This window comes from Magnolia sinica, unplaced genomic scaffold, assembly GCF_029962835.1.
Source record: "Magnolia sinica isolate HGM2019 unplaced genomic scaffold, MsV1 ctg213, whole genome shotgun sequence".
In the NCBI taxonomy this organism is placed as follows: Eukaryota; Viridiplantae; Streptophyta; class Magnoliopsida; order Magnoliales; family Magnoliaceae; genus Magnolia; species Magnolia sinica.
The window spans coordinates 221,324-243,319 of record NW_026682779.1 but is presented as its reverse complement, the minus strand read 5'-3'; the positions used below and the strand labels follow the sequence as shown (position 1 = coordinate 243,319).

Genomic DNA, 21,996 nt, shown 5'->3' with positions numbered 1-21,996 from the left:
CAAAGACACCATCATCAAACCTTCAGTCCCTGTCACATACCCAGGAAATATCCTTTTTGTTCAGAGCAATGCCTGGCTGACACAAGTCAAACTGTATGTGTCATGGAACAAACTCCAAGCTATGAAACCACAAGGAATAATCAAAGATCCACCTGCTGTGGTGTCTTTGGGTTCACAGGTGCTAGTGGAATTCTGTTTCCTGGGCTTCTGCAGCTGCTCATCACTTCTGCTCTTGACATAACTGAATTACAAAGTCATAATCAAGTTGGGGTGCACGAATAGACCTCGGCTTCCAAATATGATATACCATTTTTTCAGGAAATCACCAAGGTCTTACAAAACTATAACTACCAGCTTTCTGGCCAGCCATTATAGGCCCTTAACAGCGAAAACTTTCTTCTTTCGTAAATAAAATAAAATAAAATAAACATGAAAATTATTGGTAAACTTCTAAAAAGATGTGATGCTTCCAAATATGTATTCTCTTCCTTCTTCTTCTTCTTCTTCTTTTTTTTTTTTTTAAAATTTTAATTTTTTTTTAAAGTTTTGGACATGTGTTTGATGTTGCAGCGGACCATTCTTTGGTAAGAATGTTGTCTGTTGAGCAGTGTTCACTTGTCCTGCTGAAAGTTGACCAAATAGGCCCCAATCAAACACAAGTCTAGCATGATTTGGGGGATTATTTAGGGCCCATTACATTTAAGTACAACAAAATGAAGATGGAAACAAAAAGAAAAAAAAAGACAGTTTACCCTTGACTTCCAATATTTCTCAAATCATCCCACTCCCTGGGCCTGCATCTATTTCAAACTTAGTTTTTAAGCTCCCTTCATGGTTGAAAAGAATAAAGAAGCAGAAAAAGAGAGAATAGTTGGAAACAAAAATTTTCAAACGGGCCTAAATGGTCGTAATAGCCTGTAACAACAGCGTATCAGTCCCGTAACAATGCCAAGATGGCCCCCTTTTTTTCCATAATAAACTGATTCAACTCCTATCACATAAAGGGGTGAATGTTTCCTTCACATAAAGGTTTTTATAGCTGTAATGTTACCACTTTTTGATACCATGGAAATCAGAAGGGAATAGTATTATGCAAAGTCAAATTAACACCAACAAATCCAACCCCTTGAAAAATTACCCGATTTCGTATGATCAAAGTTGTAAATAGCATGTAAAAAGGACACTCCGTTTTCTAAAGAATTGACATGCCAAGTCCCATGAATGTGGCAGATCCACCTATGAGACAATGATAACGTATGTTTTATTCTTGTACTTGAGCTGTATTCCTTTACTACTTGTATAGATCTAATGTATTTCAGGTCATTTAGATGCATTTTTTTTTCTTTATCTTATCCACTATAATGTACACATTACATAAAAATACATTTCTTTTTCAATGTCATTATATATCTGTACATGTGACGATGTTGGTTTTCTGGTGTCCCCGGCATCTTGACATTTGTATCTGTTTTAGACAGCCAGACATGTGCCCTCATCCGAGTTCAGAGTTTGGTTCCAAAGTGCCTAGAACAAATCTATAAATCAGACATCAAAATCAAACAGTACTAGAAGTGAAAATGGGGGATGCATACCTGCAATGATTTCGGTAGAAGTATCAAGCTGATAATACACATAAATAGGCTGCGTCATGCGTTTTGGTACCTGCATCAAATGGCAGCATTGGGCTTTGTTTCACATATTTTGTGTAAGTGCAACTATACAAGTTGTAGACAAGAGTCATGAGACATTTCTTGCATCACTTCCTGCATTCTATGGTAACTGCAGTTTTACTTCAGAGGGTTTTCTTATTTGAAATCTGATCCCATTCTAAGCACTATACCATATATACTACAATTTTTGATTAAGATTTGGAGGGTAATGGGTTAAATTCTGGTGGGCCCTGGTTAAACACATCATGAGAATGCAAAAGATAGTATTCTCATTTAAAGTTGCAATCTCACCTGATCTTATTGTTACTATCCTTTTGCAGGTTGTCTGTTTTTGGATCCTTTATAAACGCAAGCATATTGCCTCTTGAGCTCTCCGGTATGCAGTCTCTCATACGGGTCAATGATTTCAACATCCTGAAAGTGAAAACTGAATATTCAGCAGAATACAGACTATAGAAGACAGACAAGAACCAAAATCATTAAATTTCATATGAGAAGTGCTACAGCGCATTTCGAGCACACATACCAGAGTGGCACAAGTGTGAGAGATACGGGCATCATCAGGTGGTTCACATGTGTAGATGGTTTTTAGTTTTATCAGTGGTCTCTATTCACATACTCGGCCGACCTGATGAGAGCCTATGTTGATTTTTAGCCCAGGACATGTTCAAGGTGGGATCCACCTGATGATTAACCAGGATCTATAACAAATGCCTGCTGCATGCATTCCATGAATTGCCTGAGCATTTCCCATTTCAGACAGTGACATGACTGGTTAATCACAAACATACATCCTGGGAAGAAAGCAGGGAGGCGACATCGAAGGGGACAGATGATGCTGATGTGCACGAACGTGGAGATCACCTGGAAGAATCATGGACATTGTGGTGTGATTATCTAATTTCAGACTTCTCGAAGCAGGGCTACCAATTGAACAAATTCCCAATAAAATGTTGCCGATGTGCTCAAGAAACTCATGAGATTAAGAGGTTACAAAATGCATATCCGACATTAGGGAAGAGATTAAGAATCCTGTTGGAGCTTACCCATTGTATAGTATTGGCTGGCAAGCTGGCAGCTCTTGCTGATTAAACCTCGAGTCTGAAAATTAAATCAAAATTTAAATAAAAATCAGTTTAGTTTGTTTCAAAGCATGACCGGCTTCAGCAATCAATGCCCCAATTACCTGAGACGTAAATTGATGGAAGCCCTTTTGTAATTAAAAACCATACTCCACAAGAATGGTTTAGAGGGGTTTTCTTGATGACACTCGGCATTGAATTAACAGCATTTTCTCCGGTCAGCTTTCGTTAAAGTTAAGTCCCACACTTTCAGTGAGCCAAGTGGTATATTTGATATGCCTCACTTTGAATTGGTGATGCTGTAATTAGTTTTCGACATTGGAATCATATCGGCTAATACGGCTATGTGGTATGGGACCTAATCGGCCCAGCTTATTTTAAAATGTTTTATATCGGCCCGTAGCAACCAATAGAGGTGTATTGGCAACGATACAGGTCCAATACGGGCGTCACACCAATAAAGGTTTAATTCTATTTTTTTGAACCAAATCTCATTCATTTTTCTGGCGCACATATAAAGGCTTAATTTTAATTTTTTAAAATCAAAATCTCATTCATTTTTCTGATTCTTTTTTCATTTAAACCATGGAGGGAGCTTAGAAAGCCATTTTAGTTTAGATCTAGACTTATTTTAGGATCAAAACAAATGATTTCAGTGGGATTCAACAACTCAAAGCGGAATGGACCACTATGGGAAAAATCGAAAGATGGGTAAACTTTCACTTCTTTTTTTTTTTTTTTGATGTTTTCATCTTTTTTTTTCCTTCTATTTCAATATAATGGGAACTAATTCAACACATCGTATTTGATTTGTGTTCAATTGGGGCCCAATTGGTTGACTTACAACATGTTAAACTGACAAACAACATTCTGATTAAAGAATAGTTTGATGCACCATTATATATGCATGTCCATTATATATATATATATATATATATATATATATATATATATATATATATATATATATATATATATATATATATATGCACAGAAAAAAGTGATAGATTCTTGAATATCTCATTTCCCCCTTTTATCCTGATATTTTCCCCCCGATTCTTGGGCTTAAAAAAAATGACTAATATGAACTGATACATGCTGATATTCATATACAATGCCTGTATCATATCTTTTTTCTGTTCTTTTTTTTTTTTTTTTTTATAAGCCGGGGCCAATATACCCTCAGATACAAACCCCAGTGGACAGTCCAATCCATCAAATTGTTGGCATGCAAATGGATGGTTAAAAGAGAGTACAACGAACCATCAATGTAGTATGAAAATGGAAAATGTTCATTGCTCGACTTTTGGGATTGATCAATGTGCAAATCTTTTTTATATCACCCATCAATGGAGGGGCCCAGAAGACAAACAATTCAGATCAATGTTAAGTAGGCCACCTCAATAAAATGCCAACAAGCATTGTACAGCAGCCCTAATTTTTCATTCCAATCAGATATATGTTAAAATCAAAGCTAATGTATATGCATTCAAATAATAATAATAATAATAATAATATTTATAATAAACTAATGCAAATGCAGATATAAATACAAAACTCATATAAAATGAAATCACATTGCTGAAAGCAGGATCTATCAATGCCATGAAGCAAATAAAATCAAAATGAAAAAAAAAAGAAGAAGGGAAGCCACATTGTTGGAAAAGGAAATCATCCACTACAATGAATGTCAACAAACAGGATATACCAACGGAAAATTTCACAAAAGGCTACTGCTTTTGGCCTTTGAATCTCATAATAGAAAAATCCAATATCAGGCCAAAACTACCCCAAACACACCAAATTCAAAATAAAATAAAATAAGGTGAGATTCTGAGAAGATTTACATATGGGTATCTTGGAATTCCTTCTGGGTGGTGAAGAATCGTTCGGTCCGGCACCTCCGGAGTTCGATGTACCGCTCAACAGAAGGATCACAGAGCAGCAATAGAGAATGATGGAGCCCTTGAATGTAACAATAGCATATAATCTCTTTCTCCTTTGTTCGACTTCCAGAACAAAGAACGAGGAGGAAGACGAGGAGAAAAAAGCTTTTGATACTCTCGCAGACCTTGAAATGGAAAGCATTCAACGGTTTATACTCAACCAATGCGTGTCCATTAACCATGCGGGTATTTTGTTATGATGAAACTAATTTTGACTTACTTTCACTGGTTTTAAGTAATTGGACGGTCGATCTTAAGTTATATTTAGTTATTAATTGCATACTTACGAAGTGGGGCCGATTTTTCAGTGATCAACAACATTATTTATCTGTTGGTTCTTACAGCCGATGAGCACATTCCAAAAAGCTAGCTTGATTTGAAAATCCTGACCCTTTAATATTTTTTTCATCAAAATGGACGGAAGACAGCATAAATTCGTACAAAGGCTTTTCCGGGCAGTTATCTTTTCAATTTAGGTGATCTTGGGGCATAGCCGGAGTGTTATGTACCACAAATAAAAAGGACCCCACGCGTGTACAAGACATATCATATATGCCGTATCAAGAGCTCTGTGATGGATGACAGGTACAAAATCCAAGCCGTCCATCAGGTAAGTCTTATCTTTTACATTTTCTCCGTGAAAAATTAACAACGTACGTTTAGCATGTGGGCCACAATGTTTAAAATAGTTCGACGGAGAAAATCTAAGTTATTTCAACCATCCATTTGTTTTGTAAGCACACCTGAAAAGTGGACCAACCTGATAGTTGGCTAAGAATATCTACGCTGTGATGAGTGGATTGGATCTAGTACCAATATGCCATGCTGGCAAACATGTACTCAGTTGTTTAAGATATACAAGTGAACCATCGGAAACCTTTTGATTTGGAAGATGTGCTTAAAAAATTCAATATGAATACAACTTTAATGGTAACCTAACAGGCCTTAATTGTAGTGGCTAGAATTTATTTGGGCAATATCTTCTCATATGTGGCAAATTAATATTAGTTAAAGATCTCAACCTTTTATAGCTGCATCTCCATGATATGGATGATAAATGTTGCCTAGATTTTGAATATCTAATCATATTTTAGTAAAAAAATTGAGTAAATTAATTATCATGATAACGTTGCAAGATTTTTTAAATATTGGTAGCTTTTGTCTTATGTGGTTATCCTGTAAAATTATTTTCATATTAATGTTAAATTTATTTACAATTTAACAAATTATATATTGCAATTTTTATAATTACTTAATAATTACAATAAATACTTTTTTTTTTTTGTTCATATTTTGAGTGAGACATTTCCAATATTGTAGGAAAAACCTTAAATTTTCATAATGTCACTAAGAAATTCTCGAACTTAGAATTCTACTGAGATCTTTCATTATGACTATTAAGTTGGTTCACAAAGGGGAGTTTAAAGAGAGGGTTGTGTAACATGTGGCTTTGATCCAGCGGTGTGTGCTTACACCAAACCTGATATTAACTGATCCAATAGCTAGGAAGCGACATGGCGCTTGCTAGAAACTAGAGGTGTACACGAGTCGAGCTTGGCTCGACCATTATCTAACCCCAACTCAAACTCGGCTTGGCTCAGTCATCAAGCCTGTCTGGCTAGCTCAACTCGGTTCAGTCTAGAAACAATGATGATTGAATGGCCACCATTAAAAACTTTCCTAGTCCCACTGTAATGTTTATTCACTATCAAACCAGTTGATTAAGTCACACATACCTGAACGAAGGGAAAACACAAATATCAACTTCATTCGGAGCTTTCGTGCCCTCAAGACGTTTTTAACCATATGCATTTGTTTCATGTCATGTGATCCACGTAATATTTTGATGTACCTCATTTATGTATTCTTGCCCTAAAAAGATCTACAAAAATGAATGAACGGTGTGGATAAAATATATACAGCATGGTAAGGCCCACAGAGAACGTCCGCTGCTGGCTATGACTCCGTCAGTTTCCGAATCACTCACTCAAACTCAATGAAATCGGATTGTGTACTGAGTTACTCAGTACTCTTTTATGGTACTGAGTCAACTCAGTTGGGCCTACTTTGAATTTATGTGGGTTATCCACGCCGTCAATCCTTTTTTCTATATGATTTTAGTGGTTGAGTCCAAAATATAAGTATGTCCAAACCTTAAGTGGACCACACCAAAGGAAACAGTGGGAATAATGACTTCCACCATTGAAATATTTCTAGGGTATACAATGATGTTTATTTGTCATCCAACCTGTTAATAAGATCACACAGACATGGATGAAGGGAAAACACAAAAATTAGTTCCATCCAAAACTTCTATGGGCTCCATAAAATTTCAACGGTAGAATTTTAATTCACACTGTTTCCCATGGTGAGGTCCACTTGAGATTTATACATATTTCATTTTTGGGCTCAAGTCCTCAAATTATCTGTTAAAATGGATGGACGGAGTAGATAAAATATTTAAATCACAGTGGACCCCACAGAGTTTACTCAGTACGCAATCCGCTTCCTGAATGAATCCCTGCGACTTTTGTTTTTATTTACTTTTTTATTCTCAGAGCTTCTAATTTCAGGCGCATGTAGAGCCGTGCACATCCAACACGTGGGTGCACGTGAAAATTTGAAACACGTGTGAGATGTGAGTTTTTCATTGGATAAAATTATTGGATTTTCTGTTTATATAAAAGAAACTAATTCTTTTTTTTTTTTCTTCTAACCATTCATTTGAGCGTCTAAACGTTGTATTGCACAGGATAGAAAGCTCAGACGTCACACATATTTCAGGTAACCACACACGTGGAATTAGCAAACCTCCTTGTCAGACTAACACTTTTGAAAGACCTTACATGGGACTAATGTTCTGCTGGGCTACATATTAATTGATACTCTAGCCACGTTTGAAACTTGATACACCGGCATTTAGAAATGGTACACATGGCATTACCTCAAATTATACTTTGTGAGACTGATGTTTCTATAAGTAATAGTCCAAACATTAAATTGGTCTAGCCGATTTAAGTAACACTTGTTTGTTGCAATGAGGACATTATATATATATAGCGGAACGCTCACCTGTGAACTACATACGAACTTTTTTAAGAACTCATCATATATGATGAGTCTCGAAAATCTGAACAGTTCACATGAAGCAGAACCTCTTGAAACTCCTTGGTTCCAATTTTTACTTTGAACCAAAACTTCGGTGGGCCATGAAAAATGAAAACAGTTTCTTTCCTTGATTAGAATTTCTCTTTGCTATGGTCCATCGGAATCTTAGATCAGGGTGAAAATTCACCTCCTCAGATTTCATGGGATTCCGCATCTTATGGGCATTTCGGATTTGACACACTTGACACGTGTGCAAAGGTGCGCACGTGCGTAGGTGCGTAGGTGAGCATGCCTCTATATATATATATATATATATATATCATTGAAATAAATGTTGGCCAATCTAATTGTCAGATAATCTAATCAGATAAGTTAAGTGCCAGATTATTCATGATGACAGTCTGCCAAAGTATTGAAGATTTTCTCAAAGCATTGAATTAAAATATAATTCCAGAGCTTTCATTTTTGGTAATTTAGAATATGGCCATAATTCAATTTATGATTTTAAGCCATTTATAATTCTTTTGAAAACCTACTTTTCAAACTATTAAGGATTGGATTCAAATGTCGGGTTGCTACAACACTGACATACTGGAATTCTGAAGAATCTAATTACTAGAAAAGGATATAATTATCAGAATTCCCAATTGCTAAACCACCCCTAAATTCTTTTGACGACGCCTCTAACCACTCTTCCATCCTGCTCTATCTACCTCTGTGGTCCCTCTCTCTCTCTTTGAAGCTGCAAGTGCTTGTGGGGCCCATGGAGCATAAATTACCCATTTAATGACCTCTAGTGAATCTCTCACAATATTATTATTATTTTTAAATTCTCAAATCTTATAACAAGATGATGTTATGTATGTGCTCATGGTCAGGAGGTATGCTATTACGTGCACATAGCGCTCCCATTGTCTTTGAAGCTGTGCATGCCACCCTAGAAGAAGGCGAAGGTATTTTTTTTTATAAAATTTATTTATTTATTTATAATTTCCCTTCAATTCTCTTAATGCTCTTTGCAAAACATTTTTTGGCTCAAATACATTCACCTATTCTTAGCTGCTCAGTGAACATCATAGATCCCACTCATGTTTTGTATGTCCACATGTGTAGGTAGTCACCATTTTTTATACACCCATTGATTTAATAAATATCTCCATCCCTTGTGCTTTTAGTCATGCAATAATACTAATAGAAAGTAGACATGATGGGTGTATTTTTATTGGTCCTAAAATGCTCAGGTATTGTCTTAGATTGATGTGAACCGTTCATGTTCTTACAACTACCACATGGACATGCTGCTTTCAACCTTTGAGTCTTGAATTTTGTTCACGAGTCTTTAAAAAAGAAATTTACTTTCATATTCCATGTTTTCCTTCATACACAGTCATCAGAAACAAGCTTAATTTCTTCAAATGGCCCTTTAGCATATCATCGTAACTTGATCTGTTCATATCATCTTTAAGATGAAATTCAGTTGTGGAAAACCCCCTATGGTCTTGGTATGGATCCCTAGTGGGGGTGGCTAACATGGAGTGTGTACTGACATGGGTGTGTACTAACAAGCAAAACCAAAAAAAAAAAAAAAACCTATGGTAACTGTAGTAGGGGGCCACAGTACCTTATCAAAATCCCTGCTGCAGTAACAAGTTGGACAATATTTCATTTCTTTTACTGTGGTTGATATGGCAGAGCCTGGTGGAACTGGAATAAGGATACAGAGATCTCTCCATAGTACACAGTGAGAGGAGTGATGTCGATTCAATACGCTAGTTTAAATTGCCCTTGTTGTGAATGGAAACTGATCAGAAATACACAAAGTGAATTATCCTAGCCATCTGATTGGTGTGAAAGGAAATGGTTAATGGCTCACATTTGGTGAGAAGAGAAGAAATTTAGTGTGTGTGTGTGTGTGATCTGTGATGGGTCCTAATAGATGGACAGTTTCATTAATGCATGGCCATAAGTCATGTACAGTAGAGAGATGGCGCTGCCGCATTCCAATTCTAATGGCTCTGCCTTATCAACTTCCTTGTTTTGTTAATATTTCCTTATGCAGTGGTATGCCTAAAAGGACACCCACTTTATGTATAGTACATATGATGATATGAATATGCTACCATAACAAAAGAAGGTAAGGCAACTCATCAGGTGGGCTCCACATTTAGGAAATAAATAAATAAATAATTTAGAAAAGCATTGTAATGACTCAAATGCCCTACTCATTGGCGGATTCTTCTGGTCAATTACTATCTTTGGAGTTCATTTTGCGACATAAGCGGGAAAGTAAGGCAGATTCAAAACTCAAAGGGCTGCAGGAAAGGAAACCGTGCTGTGTCCATGATTGAAGCATTCATGGCACCACATAAATTGTGGATCAAGCTAATATTTTCGTATTTTCAGTTCATCTCAATAGAAATGACCTTATGAATGGTTTGGATGGCATATAAACATTAGTGGCTCTCAGGGAGGTTTTAATTGTAGGCATTTTCCTACCAACTTTTTCCTGTCATGCAGCCCACTTTAGTTTGAGATCTGTTTCATTTTTGGGGTTCATCTCCTAACGTAAGCTGCCAAAAATGGATGGACAAAGTGGATTTCTCACAAACATCATGATAGGCCCCACTTGGCTTTTGTGATAAGAGAAACTTTCTGCCATGGGTGTGTCCCCTAATATATTCCTCATTGAGTGATTTGATAACAGGTACATGTGCTATTAACTCAAAATTAAGCTAACTTGTGGAACCACTGTCTCTAAGTTATAGCCAAAAACCAAACTGGTCCACCCAACTTAACTTTAATTCGGCAACACTTGTTTGTTAAAATAGGATCATTTGAATTTATTTATATTTAATTTTAAATGTCCAGTAAATTTCACCAATTAGATGGTTAGATAATAAGAGATAAGCTTAAAATTATATTTATCATAATCTAACTAGTACACTTTAATTTGGGCAGTTTAATTTGAAAAATTTAGATGCTATGTATGCAAGTGGATGGTGAAGATGAAAATAATCACTAGTTTTCCCTCTTGCATGGCCAATTGAGTTTTGAATCCACCTAATTTTTGGTCTCTTGTCCTAAAATGATTTGGAAAATTAGATGGATATTGTGAATTTCTCACAAAATCACAGTAGGCCACACCTAGCATCTCAGCGCAGGAAGTGCTTTCACAGGAAATCCACGTCCAGCAACACTTGTCTGGCATGGATTGTATACTGACACTGCCAGCACAGAGGTCACTACGAGACAGTGCACTGTAGGCCCACATAATGTATGTATTTCATCCATGCCGTCCATTGACTTTAGATAATTATTTTAGGGCATAACCTAAAAATGAGGTAGGTCAAATTCTCATGTGGATCACACCATATGAAAACAGCGGTGATTGAATGCCCCACCATTAAATATTTTCTAGGGCCCACTCTAATGTATATTTGCCATCTAACTTATCAATCAGGTCACATGAACCTGATGAAGGGAAAATCTCATGGGATGCCTCACCCAACGAATAGCATAAATCTCTCTCACACATGTGCCATGCTGCAAGTGTACCACCAATTTCCCATTCCATGACCTCTCATGAATCCCTTATATATATATATATATATTATTATTATTATTATTATTATTATTCGTAAATCTTGTAATAAGATGAGGTATGCTTCGTCCTGTGGTCAGGAGGTTTTCGAATTTCACGCGCACACAGTGCTCTCATCTTTTACGAAGTTCCATCGACCACTGAAGAAGAAAAAGAAGGTATTATTATTATTTGCTTTTTCAATTGTGGCTCACATGCTCTTCGCCCAACATTTATATTTCCAAAACATTCACCTCATCTTAATTGCTCCATGAATATCACAGATTCCGCAAATGTTTTGTATGTCCACACGTGTACGAAATCACCATCTGGGTGCATTTTTATGGGTGGTAGCAATGGTCAGGGTACTTTTTTAAATTGATTTGAACCGTTTATATTCTTCTTACTGCTACTTTCTTGTAATCGTGCATCATTGATCATCTAACCTTTGAATCTTGAACTGAACATGACTCGTTGATAAAATTACTTTTGAATATTTCATTTTCCTCTTCTTACACAATCATTCAAAGCAAATTTTCTTCAAATGGCCCTCTTAGCACACAATCCAGAACTTCAGAACTTGATCAATTCATACCATCATTTAAGATGCAATCTAGAGGTGGAAAACCCTTAATCAAAATCCATATTGTGGTAACAGGTCAGATGATATCTCATTTTTTACTATGGTTGATGAATCTGGATCCTCTGCTTATCAGGGACAGGTATTTCTTGTTTTCCTGCATTGTGATTGGTCAAATGCAGTCTATCATACCGTGACTCAATTACATTGCAATAAACAGAAAACTACTGTTTGTGGCAAGCAAAGGATCCAAACTCAATGGTTAGAAATACGTGAATGGTAGATTCCAAACCAATAGTGGAAGAAAAATGCTTCATGGCCCACATTTTAGAGAAGAGAAGAAATTTAGGCTTGGTTTGTCTAACAAATTTTATTTTATTTTGATGGGTCCTACTAGATGGATAGTCTCAAGTGTGTTCATTTAATAGAATCGGATTTGATGAAGCCGGGGAAATACCAAGTTTTAAAATTTCTTTGTAGTCAGCTGACTTTGTCAGTTCTCATTTGACTAAGGCTGGTCAATAGCTTTTCAACCATTTTATATACGTGAATCCAATAATCAATTTGTAAAGTTGCAGCTACCGGGAGTTACAGTTCGGGTTTAGGCTATTTTTTCCTTAGATCGAACTTTCCTGCATGATTTCTTTTGATCATGGCCGTCCATAAAGTTATGTCACTTGTTCTACATCAATCATCAAGTAGTCTAATTTTTCAAGAAAGCCTTGAAGAGTTCACCAGCCCTGATGAACAGTTTGGATGGGTGATGGAAATGCCAATGAGGTGATTACAACTACAACCCATCCTCCAGTGGATTACCCCACCATTATAACAGGACACCTTTAAATACCTGGCCAGTACAACTATTGAATGGCCCCACATGAACTTGGAGGTTTTTGGCAGTTGTCCATTATTCTCTATGGTGTGGCTGATTGGATTGGTCTGTCTTTTAAGGCATCCTATTTCATAGTGAGGATGTGACCCTACAGGACAGTTTTCATGCCATACACATGCTATGATAAACCTCATATGTAGATACACAACCTATTTATTTACCATTAATTGGGTTTGACGCGCTCTCTTTAAGTCCATTTGATTCACATCATAATACAATGTGGATAGTGTTGGCTCAGTATGCCTATTTTATAATGAATACAGTTGTGCTGAAAATGGTTACTTGGTGTTTGCTACAATAGTTATAAATTGATGTGAACCGTTCATGCTCTTATAACTACCACATGGACATGCTGCTTTCTTGTAATCAAGCATCAATAATGATCCTAACCTTTGAATCTTTAATTTGAAAAAAAAATAAAAATACTTTTCATATTCCATGTTTCTCTTCATACACAGTCATCCGAAACAAACTTTCTTCAAATGGCCCTTTAACATATCATCGGAACTTGATCGTTTCGTATCATCTCTAAGATGGAATTTCAGTTGTGGAAAACAGCCTATGGTAACTGTGGTAGGGGGCCACAGTACCCTATCAAAACTCTTGCTGCAGTAACAAGTTGGACAATATTTCATTTCTTTTACTGTGGTTGATATGGCAGAGCTGGTGGAACTGGAATAGGATACAGAGACCTCTCCATATTACACATGAGAGCAGTGATGTGTTAATTCAATTCGTTTGTTTAAATTGCCCCTGTAGTGGATGGAAAATGATTAGAAATACATAAATGGTTAATTGCTCACATTTGGTGAGAAGAGAAGAAATTTAGGCTCTCTCTCTCTCTCTCTCTCTCTCTCTCTCTCTATATATATATATAGATTTGGTCGAGTACTATCTTTTGAGTGTACATGTTAGGACATGAGCTCAAAAATAAGGCAGATTCGAAACTCAAGGGGCTCAAGGAATGGAAACCGTGCTGCTTCCATAATTAAAACATTCATGGCACCACATAAATTGTGATAAACGTTGTGGCCCATCTGAGTTGTGATAAATGGCCTGACTTTTATGCGATGCAATCTAAACACTGCGTCGTTCCTGATATCCCTCAGATGTCACGCACCCACACGTGGAATTTACAAACCTCCATTATCATACTCTATCACTTGTGACAGCCCTTACATCGGGCGAGTGGAGTAGGTGCCGCCCTGACCTCACCCAGGGAATTGCGGCCCTTAGGTGGACCCTCCTTGACGTATGTATTTTATATCCATCGGTTTTGCCATTCATTCGAGGGCACGAGTGTGTGTGTGTGTGTGTGTGTGTGTGTGTGTATATATATATATATATATATATATATATTTTAAAACCCAGATCTCAAATAAACCAGCTTTTTCTAATTCTAAGAGATTGGATTCAAATTTCGAGTCATCAAACACAACTTGATACATTGAAGTTCTTGAGAATCCAATTGCTAGATGTGGGTTCTTCAAATTTCTAGTTGTCAAACCACTCCTAAATTCCTTTGAAGACGTCTCCAACCTCTTTTCCATCTTCCTCTAAACTCTTTATGCTTGCTCTTTGAAGCTACAGGTGCTGTTGAAGACGAAGAAGAAAAAGAAGAAGACAAGTTTTATTCTTTTCCTAGAGAAGAAGGTGATAAGTTTTTTTTTTTTTTCCTTTGTCAATCATCAGTCACATGCTCTTCTCACAACATTTTCGGCTGGAATACCTTCACACGTAATCTTAGTTACTCAGTGAACATCATAGATCCCATGTTTCATATGTCACACGTGTAGGGAATAACCATTTTCTTTAAAAATTCACCCACTGAATTTATAAACCCCCATTCGTTTCATATAATAATTCTAATAGAAAGAAGATTTGATGGGTGTATTTTTATGGGGTGGCAATAGTCAAGGTGCTTTCTTTGATTGATTTGAACAATTTATGTTCTCACCACTACCATATAGACATGCTACTTTCATGTAATCTGCGTCGTTGATGATTTGAATCTTGAATTTGAGAATGAGTCATTACAAATTTTACTTTTCAATATTCCATGTTCGCCTCGGTATGGGTAACTTGTCAATTCGGTACTTTCATTTAATTGCCATGTTGTTGACGGAAAATAAATATAAATACACAAATTGGACGATCCTAGCCATCTGGTTGACAAATTCCGAACCAACGGTCCAAAAAATGGTTAATAGCTCGCATTTGGTGAGAGGATAAGAAATTTAAGCTTGGATTGCCTAACAAAATATTTTTATTGGGGAGCATGATCTGAGATGGGTCCTACTAGATGGACCCAATTGACACATGACAATATCATAGAAATTGGTGGTTCCAACAATGTGTGATCATGACAAAACTACTCATCAGGTGGGCCACTCATTTATGAGGGAAAAAAAAAAAAAAAACTGATTTAGAATTACATAGAAATTGGTCACATACCCAACTTGTCTGCAGTTTCTTCTGGTTAATCACTATCTTTGGAGTGTTCAGATTCAAGAAGTGTACAGAAACCTTCACATGCACATAGATGCATTTGACATCCAAGTCAGGATCTGGCTAATTGGTATTCACTTTATGCTTTCTTTGCAAAGGTACATCTATACAGGAGATTTCTTCCGAGTAGCTTGAGGAAAGGAGACTTATATCATGCAGAGGCAAATTCAAATTTCTGGCGCTTATCATCCAAGTCCTGTCTTCCAACAATGTGTACGGTTCATCATCAACTTTCTCACTTTCAACTTTCTATCTCCATTGATAAATCTGTGAACTCTTGTTCCTCCTCTTCCATTGGCAGAAAGTCTTCAACTTCTTTTTTATAATATATTTGTAGGCAATGAACTCTTGCAATTAATAGTTTCTGATACCTAGGGATGTACTGGTTTCACTATCAGATACATTTCATTAATATTAGTAGACTTACATGGTATTTTTCTCCATTTGGTGTTTTTCAAAGATTTAAATTGAACATTGAGAATATCTTTGAGTGCATAATCAAAAGTATTTAAGCCAATGGTGGCGGTGAATACAGGAAATTCAAAACCTTTCTTGAAATATGTGGTAATACTCACGGGTTTCTCTCGTACAGTCTCCATGAATCTCTATGGTGGCTGATGGCCACATCCCACCAATTATGCCATTCAATATTGTAATTTTTCTCATTAACCATCTACTTTTTTTCAAACACACAGAAACTCTTTTTAATTCTATTTTTTATTATCAATTTCTTGAGGTTTTGGCTATGAATATTTTAATTAGGCTATGGTCATGTATTGACTGATCCTCCTGGCATGTGATACTAATGTACATCTAGACCATCCAAATTGTGGATGGAGCATATCTCTAAAATCACAATAATCACCAATTAATGGCCATCAAATGAACAGCTATAAGTATGGAGTGGTCCAAATTTGAAGGGAAAAGTCAGATGGTTAATATTATCTTACAAGTGCAAAATTTTCATTTATGCTCACATTGACAGTTGGGTCAGTGATTTGGATAGTCTGGATTATGCAATGCGTGCAGTTAAGGAGTCACCACCATTTATTAAATGTAAGGAACTAGGACTGATGAGAACCACCCATTTGATCGGACTGTATAGATAGAGATCTCCTGACCAATGAGATTTGGGGTCTGCTATCACTACAAACCAACATGATCCCCATGCAAGAGTTGGCAAGCATATGATAGGGATTGTTTCCCGGTAGAAACACTCTCATAAAGGAAATACACGAGGAAGAGTTCTCAAATGGAATAAAAACAGGAAAGTGACATTGGCTCCCTGTGTTTTCAAAGCATACATTCCTCTACTTTTGGTTGATTGTTAGCCGAAACTGATGGCCCATCACGTTGGCCCACACATGGGGCGAACAGGATCATCCCATTGCTGTAAATAAATAAATAAAAAAAAGGTGTCCAGCTCATTGTCCATTTTACACTGAGCTTATCTTTTGGGATTGGGCTGGCTTATTTTGCTGGGCCACCTCACGAATGGATAATGATATACTACCCCTGCCCGTCCCTAGCTAGGAATGGACAGGGGACTCTGCTTGGCCCCTGTCTAGTGAGGGTTGACATTCTGATTCTTATGATTGTGATTATTTTGCCCAGCTTGTCGGTCTGTGACTCATGGATGCCGAAGGCATACTACGGAGTCATTACTTGCTGGCTTCAAAGCCGTTGCGTGCTAGCACCTTTGAAGTAAAAAAAAATGACGTCCCTCATTTATTAAGGGCCAGTAAAAAGAACAAGGCATTTTTGGAATAAACCAATTCGTTTGGAACCCTGCAGATCCAATCTTTTTTCCTTTGGGTGTTTATGCTTTTGACCTTGCTTATATCAGGGATGAGTCTTGACTCCATATGTCTTTGAAAGACAGATGTGCTTTCTGATTCACTGGACCATGGTTACCTGTGAAAAACGGGATCGCCTGCTAGTGGAAGGCTTTCTGGGTTCAGTCAATCTACACAGAGTGAATCGGTCCCTCGATTCTTTCTATCTGTGAGGTAGGTTTGAAAGGCATCGACGCATCTAGCTACCTTCCTATAATTTCCCAAATCTGAATTGAGACTGTGCTTCCCATTCTCATGTAGCACAAGAAAGGAGGGGGGAGCCTTTAAGAGAGACGGGTGCACGCTAGCACATGCAGTAGTTTTTCAGCTTACTGCATGCTTGCTTATGTGCGCCCTGTAGTTTGATTTGCTTGATCCTAAATGCTTCCATTCATCCATCAATCTGCCGACAACATAGGGCATTCGCTGAAAAGTGTTACCAAAAAGTAGCCACGGCAGTGATAACAGCAACTGCCACAGCAAGGGTGGCTGGAGGGGAGTCCTGCCACACAACTTACTCAACCACTTTCCGGGGAGGATTCTCTCTCTGAAACAAAATATGCTCTAGAATTCTTGTCCAAAACGAAGATGGTTGGCGGCAACCCGCTTGGGATGCCTCTTACTCTCAAGCACGAAAACATGAGGGGCCACCTTGATATATGGGTTTTATCCACACTGTCCATCCATTGCCATATCATTTATAAGCCCAGATATGTGGCAGATCCCATGCTCAAGTGGACCGCACCATGCAAAGTAGTAGTGATAATGACGCCTACAATTGAAACCCTTCTAGGGCCCAACATTATGGTTAATTTCCATCAAATTGTTCATAAGGTCACAGGAACCTGGATGAAGGAAAAACGTCAATATCAGCTTGATCTAGAACCTATGTGGACCCCAAAAAGTTTTCAATTGTAGGTGTTTAATCCCCACTGTATGGTCCACTTGAGCCTTGGAACTGCCTCATTTTTATTTTTATTTTTGTGGCCTAAAATGATATGGCAAAATGGATGGACGGTGTGGATAAAATCCACACATCACGGTGGTCCCTCAAGGCCCATGTCCATTCCTAGTTAGGGACAGTCAGGGGTACTACCCAATCAGCGTCCGGATTATTGGTAAATAAATAAAGATTTTATTTATTTATTTACCTGAATATATAAAAAAGCCACTCACTAATTATCCCACACCAGAGTTTATTTGTCACTGCCAGAGGAATTATATGATCCTTGGAAATAGTGCATGATGGCCTCAGTTTGTCAATTTGTACAGGTGGGGTCAATGGCAGGGTGATTCCAACTGTCGATCTGATAGACCAAACAATGGATGGACAGCAATTTTCACCATTGCTTATGCCAAATCTTCCATTTGTGGCCTGAAAATAAACAGGAAAAGAAATACAGCAAAGGTCTACATTCAATCGAGTAAAATACAACAAATCTCCCTTCTTCCCATCTTGGAGCTCTTTAAATGGTTTGGATACCAGAACAATTGGCCACACATGGAAAAACTGAAAAGATGATTTTATACACACACACACACACACACACCCTTGAGTCGAGGGTCATATAATCCTCCAGAAGTAAAACTGAAATTACAAGCTGAATCAAAATTATCAGCAAGTCAATCCTATGGTTAACAACAATTCCAAGTCATATGACTAAGACACATGCTTGGAAAAAAGAAAAAAGAAAAAAAAAAGAAAAAAAGAGGAAAGGAAATAACGAATAGAACAGAAAAGGTAGCAAGCACTACGCCAAATGAGCAGAGAGAGTCTATGCTCATCTTCATTGCGTCTTTGTTTCCTTTTTGTGTTTTGTGCCTGAACTTGCATTGAGCAAATTCTCGAAGTTGTATTCTTGGAGTTCCTGTGGTTTAGTTTTGTTCCTGACTAGATTAATTCGGTTTTCACAACAAATTCGTTCCTTGACTAAAATTTCACGGGCATTTGTCAAGTAGAAACTTGTTTCGATATGGGTCCGCATTTGCCTATGGGGAATGTAAATGGGTTTTGAGATCTAGTTTTGTTGTTGGCCCCAGCTGTCTTTAGCTGTTGATGTTAATGAAACTATCAACATGAAACTTTGATGGAGAGGGTCAACTTCGAAATATTGGAACGAAAGTAGGAGGAGATCAGGCATTCGTTAAAGTTTAAATATGCCAAAAGTAACTATTTGAATTAGAATTGGATTAAATGTAAGAATGCATTTACAATATTCTTTGAAATTTTTGGTTTCCCCCAGATCATCAAAACTAAGAAAAAGGATGAATCCCAGTAAAGTACTTCCAACCATAGTTCAGAAACCCAAAAACTTCACTTGAAATGATGTCCAGCCGGGATGTGTCAATTCAAAGACTTCGATGCCTTTACTTGACTCGACTCGATATTTTTATAAATAAATTAGTAATATTATCTCAATCTTGTGCAGCTGGTTAGATGCATCTCCTCATTGGAACCTGACTTCATCCACTCTCTATCCATCTGTCTGTTTGTTTTTAAGAACAGCACGGGCGAGTGAGTTTGGAAGCTCTTGATATTGTCCATATAATTCAGCATTGGTTTATTAGTTAAATGTTGAAAGCATAGTTCTAAAACTTGGCGACAAGACCCAAGTCTCAGTCAACTCAACTAGAAAAGATTTCAAGCGAAGCCACTAGCAAAATTGATCCTTAATGAGACTCGAGTTGACTCAACGTCACTCAAAAACAGAGGGAGGGATCTTGTTAAGTTGAGCTAACTCATCTGGGTCTTGGGTCATGTCACCAAATTTTAGAACCATGCTTTCAACACTCAATATATTTATGATATCAATAAGAGCTTCCAAACTTTCAGTCTCTTCACAGTTACCAACCAAAATATTTCTTTGAAAGATGGTCATGGCTACTAACAAGCCTCTTTCTACTGTATTCACACCATGCATGCTCTTCAGTATTGTACCAACCACGGACTTATATTGAAATAAAAACCAATCAAGTTTTGAAAATATTGAGGCCAGATTTCGTAGTAAGCAGTCCTTTTTTCTTTTGGCAGGTGAAGGAGATAACTCGGGTATTCGAGGTTGTCAATGGTGAATTATCTTATGTGGTTCAGATGGCTACACATTTACATAATCTTCAACCACATCTAAAAGCATTACTCAAGAAGCTTTGATGCATTTGTTTCGAGACAAGCAAAGGAAATGATAATTCAGTGTCTTTAACATCTACAATGAAAGCAGCTGCTGGTAATGTAGATGCTCTGTTTTGGTGCAAAAATCAGGCTGATCTACTTATCAATATGATGAGTGGTGTCCATTGTTTGTCAACACGATGAGTGGTGTGGCCTGATTTTGTGCCAGAATATCTTGATGGTGGGGCCCACCTTCTGGACAGGTTGGAGGCAAGGTGGATGGCAACACTACCATCCATTCTCCTCTTTGTGAACAATCCTCAATTTGGAGAATTTGCATTCACTGTCTGTCTTATGGGTTATATCAATTGATTTTGTTGCTGATCAAAAGGGTTGACGAGGCCCATCTCTTTCAGTGGTTTTTAGTACTTGATCATTGAAGATTGCAGCTGTGAACGATCCAACCAAACATTACTCCATATTTCCAAGTATCATCACCCAACCCATCTATAGATCAACACGCATGCTAGGATTGCAGACACATGCAATCTAGACCATCCATTAGGTAGGACCACCTTGTAGATCCTGGCTCAAAAACTATGCTCATAAACTCATCAGGTGGGCAATGTTGCATGTCATGAATGAACTATTATTAGAACTTGTTTGACCTGTCCATTTGTTTATAACACTGGCCTTCCTGATTCATGAACCAGGTTGATTTTTGGAGCCAGGTATCCATGAAAAGCTAAGCGAGTATTCTTTTTAAAGGAAATAGGGGGAGTTGGGGAATTAAAACAGAGTTTTAGACTTTTTCCAACTTTTCTCAAGAAATCCAGTATATCAACCAAAGAAAATTTAGTTATTTCTAAGAAATACTAAGTCAACACTAACATTCCTAAGGAAACATAAAAATTAGGGAACGAATTCTCCTACAACCAAACGGGTCCGCTATTCAAAGATTTTGAACATACAAATTGTTCGCCTGTTTCACCATTGGGTCCAACCCATGGTTAGCAATACCCCATTTTAAACTCTATTTTTGAAAGCAAAAATTGGACAACCGGTTCAACAATGAAAATTCTGTACGTTTCAAAAGATAATGCAAAAAAGAATAAAATAAATTTTTTGGCAATTGAAATTAAACACATTTTGTTAGAAAATCACGTTTTATTCAAAGAAAAAAAAAAAAAAAAAATCTTTTGAGGGAGATTTAGAAAACAAAGATTGTTGGCCGACGTCAAATGATAGAATTGAGTAGAAAGTGAAAAGTTTACACAATTATTATTTGAAAAATAATGGATTTAAGAGAGCAAAGCATGATATTAATCCACGATGTACATTATTACTCATGCACAAAAAACTCTATAAATTTTAATTGAAATTTTGTATTTTAATCTTATTTGTGTACAATACACAACAGCATGCACATGCATATGCACGTATATAGCCATTTTTGAAGTCCAAACCATATTTAATCTGAACTTTTCATTTTCCGGTTCTCTTGGCGTTTCCATTTCTTTGACTTAAACTTCAAGCATAAACATAAACCTTCCCTGTAACTTTTTCCCCCCTATGGTATTTTGCGGACTCTGGTCCAACCATATGAGAATTAGGTTCAAATTAGGGTTGTTTTCAGAGAAAAAACAAAGAAAAAGGTAAAAAGAGAAGTGAGAGGGCGCTTTGGGT

General features: G+C 37.1%; 2 protein-coding genes across 25 annotated transcripts in view; both read left to right on the top strand.

The window, feature by feature from the left end:
- The window catches only part of LOC131236096 (disease resistance RPP13-like protein 4), a 97,664-nt gene that overhangs the window by 31,299 nt on the left and 44,369 nt on the right, over positions 1-21,996 (top strand). The window lies entirely within an intron of this gene.
- The window catches only part of LOC131236097 (disease resistance RPP13-like protein 4), a 59,807-nt gene that overhangs the window by 18,155 nt on the left and 19,656 nt on the right, over positions 1-21,996 (top strand). For 3 of the 24 annotated variants that reach the window (XM_058233220.1, XM_058233215.1, XM_058233217.1), the window contains exons 3-5: positions 11,488-11,565; positions 14,443-14,511; positions 15,465-15,690. In XM_058233220.1, the coding sequence (XP_058089203.1) occupies positions 11,488-11,565; positions 14,443-14,511; positions 15,465-15,496 (179 nt within the window). In that variant the 3' untranslated portion in view covers positions 15,497-15,690. Of the gene's footprint in view, positions 1-11,487; positions 11,566-14,442; positions 14,512-15,464; positions 15,691-17,212; positions 17,376-17,462; positions 17,711-20,232; positions 20,443-21,996 lie in introns of those variants that run through there. The other 21 variants (XM_058233238.1, XM_058233229.1, XM_058233226.1 and 18 more) reach the window with 13 other exon arrangements.